Source organism: Mus caroli, chromosome 9 (genome assembly GCF_900094665.2).
Source record: "Mus caroli chromosome 9, CAROLI_EIJ_v1.1, whole genome shotgun sequence".
Taxonomy (NCBI): domain Eukaryota; kingdom Metazoa; phylum Chordata; class Mammalia; order Rodentia; family Muridae; genus Mus; species Mus caroli.
The window spans coordinates 85982854-85983763 of record NC_034578.1 but is presented as its reverse complement, the minus strand read 5'-3'; the positions used below and the strand labels follow the sequence as shown (position 1 = coordinate 85983763).

General features: G+C 45.0%; 1 protein-coding gene across 1 annotated transcript in view; it reads right to left on the bottom strand.

Moving 5' to 3' along the window:
- Positions 1-910, bottom strand: part of LOC115031958 (ras-specific guanine nucleotide-releasing factor 1-like) — a 20335-nt gene that overhangs the window by 17292 nt on the left and 2133 nt on the right. Inside the window, exon 2 of the mRNA XM_029481975.1 lies at positions 764-848. Coding sequence (XP_029337835.1) covers positions 764-848 — 85 coding nt within the window. The remainder of the gene's footprint in view (positions 1-763; positions 849-910) is intronic.

Sequence of the window (910 nt, the reverse complement as noted above, 5' to 3'; positions counted from 1 at the left end):
ATGGATTATAGGAAGAAGGAATCAGATAACCATCTCAGCAGCTGGAGAACAAACTTTGAATAAAAATCAATTTATGAGCTGGTGAGATGAGTCAATGGTTAACAGCACTTGCTGCTCCTGCAAAGGACCTGGGTTCAGGTCCCAGCACCCATGGTATGCTGCTCATAACCTGTAACTACAGCTCTAGAGGATCCCATGCCTTCTCTGGCCTCGGTCAGCACCTTCATGAATGAGGCATATCATAATATCCTCATAACATAAATATCCTCAGGCATACACACAAACACGTTAAAAATAAATAAAAATAAAAAAGTCAACATTCACGGTAAAAATTATTGGCATTCAAAGAGTAAAGAGGGATCTTTTCTAACTGAATCTCCTCTTACATAGGGGAAGATTAAAANCTTTTTCTGTAAAAGCAAGAACAGGGCCCACAGTCTCCGTCTGTATTCTACATTGTCCTGGAGAGAGCTGGAGTTGACTGAGGCACNAGGATGCAAGTGTGGGTGGTGGGTGGCTCCTTCTGTTTTGCACCCTGGATGTATGCTTGTCTTACCCAAGTCTGGTCCTAGTGTTGGAGATCCTAACAAGCACCATTCAATAGAACAAAGACATTAGAGGCAAAGGGATAGTAAGAAACTGAGACCGAAGTGAGTCGAGTTGGCCCTGGCTACACAGCTGAGAGCGGTCCTGCCCTCCACTCTGGTGGCCTTACCAATGAAAAGCCTGGCAGAAAAGCANGNTGGTGGGCAGGCGTACTCACATGGTTGAAGTGTCTGGTGGTTTTCATAATGTAAGGTGTCCTTTCATACTTCTCAGCCCTCATCCAGCCCTGGCCAAAGAACTCTCTGCAGGAAGGAAAAAGGTGGGGCATAAGAGGCTAACTGGATAACATAACCGCAAACCAGTT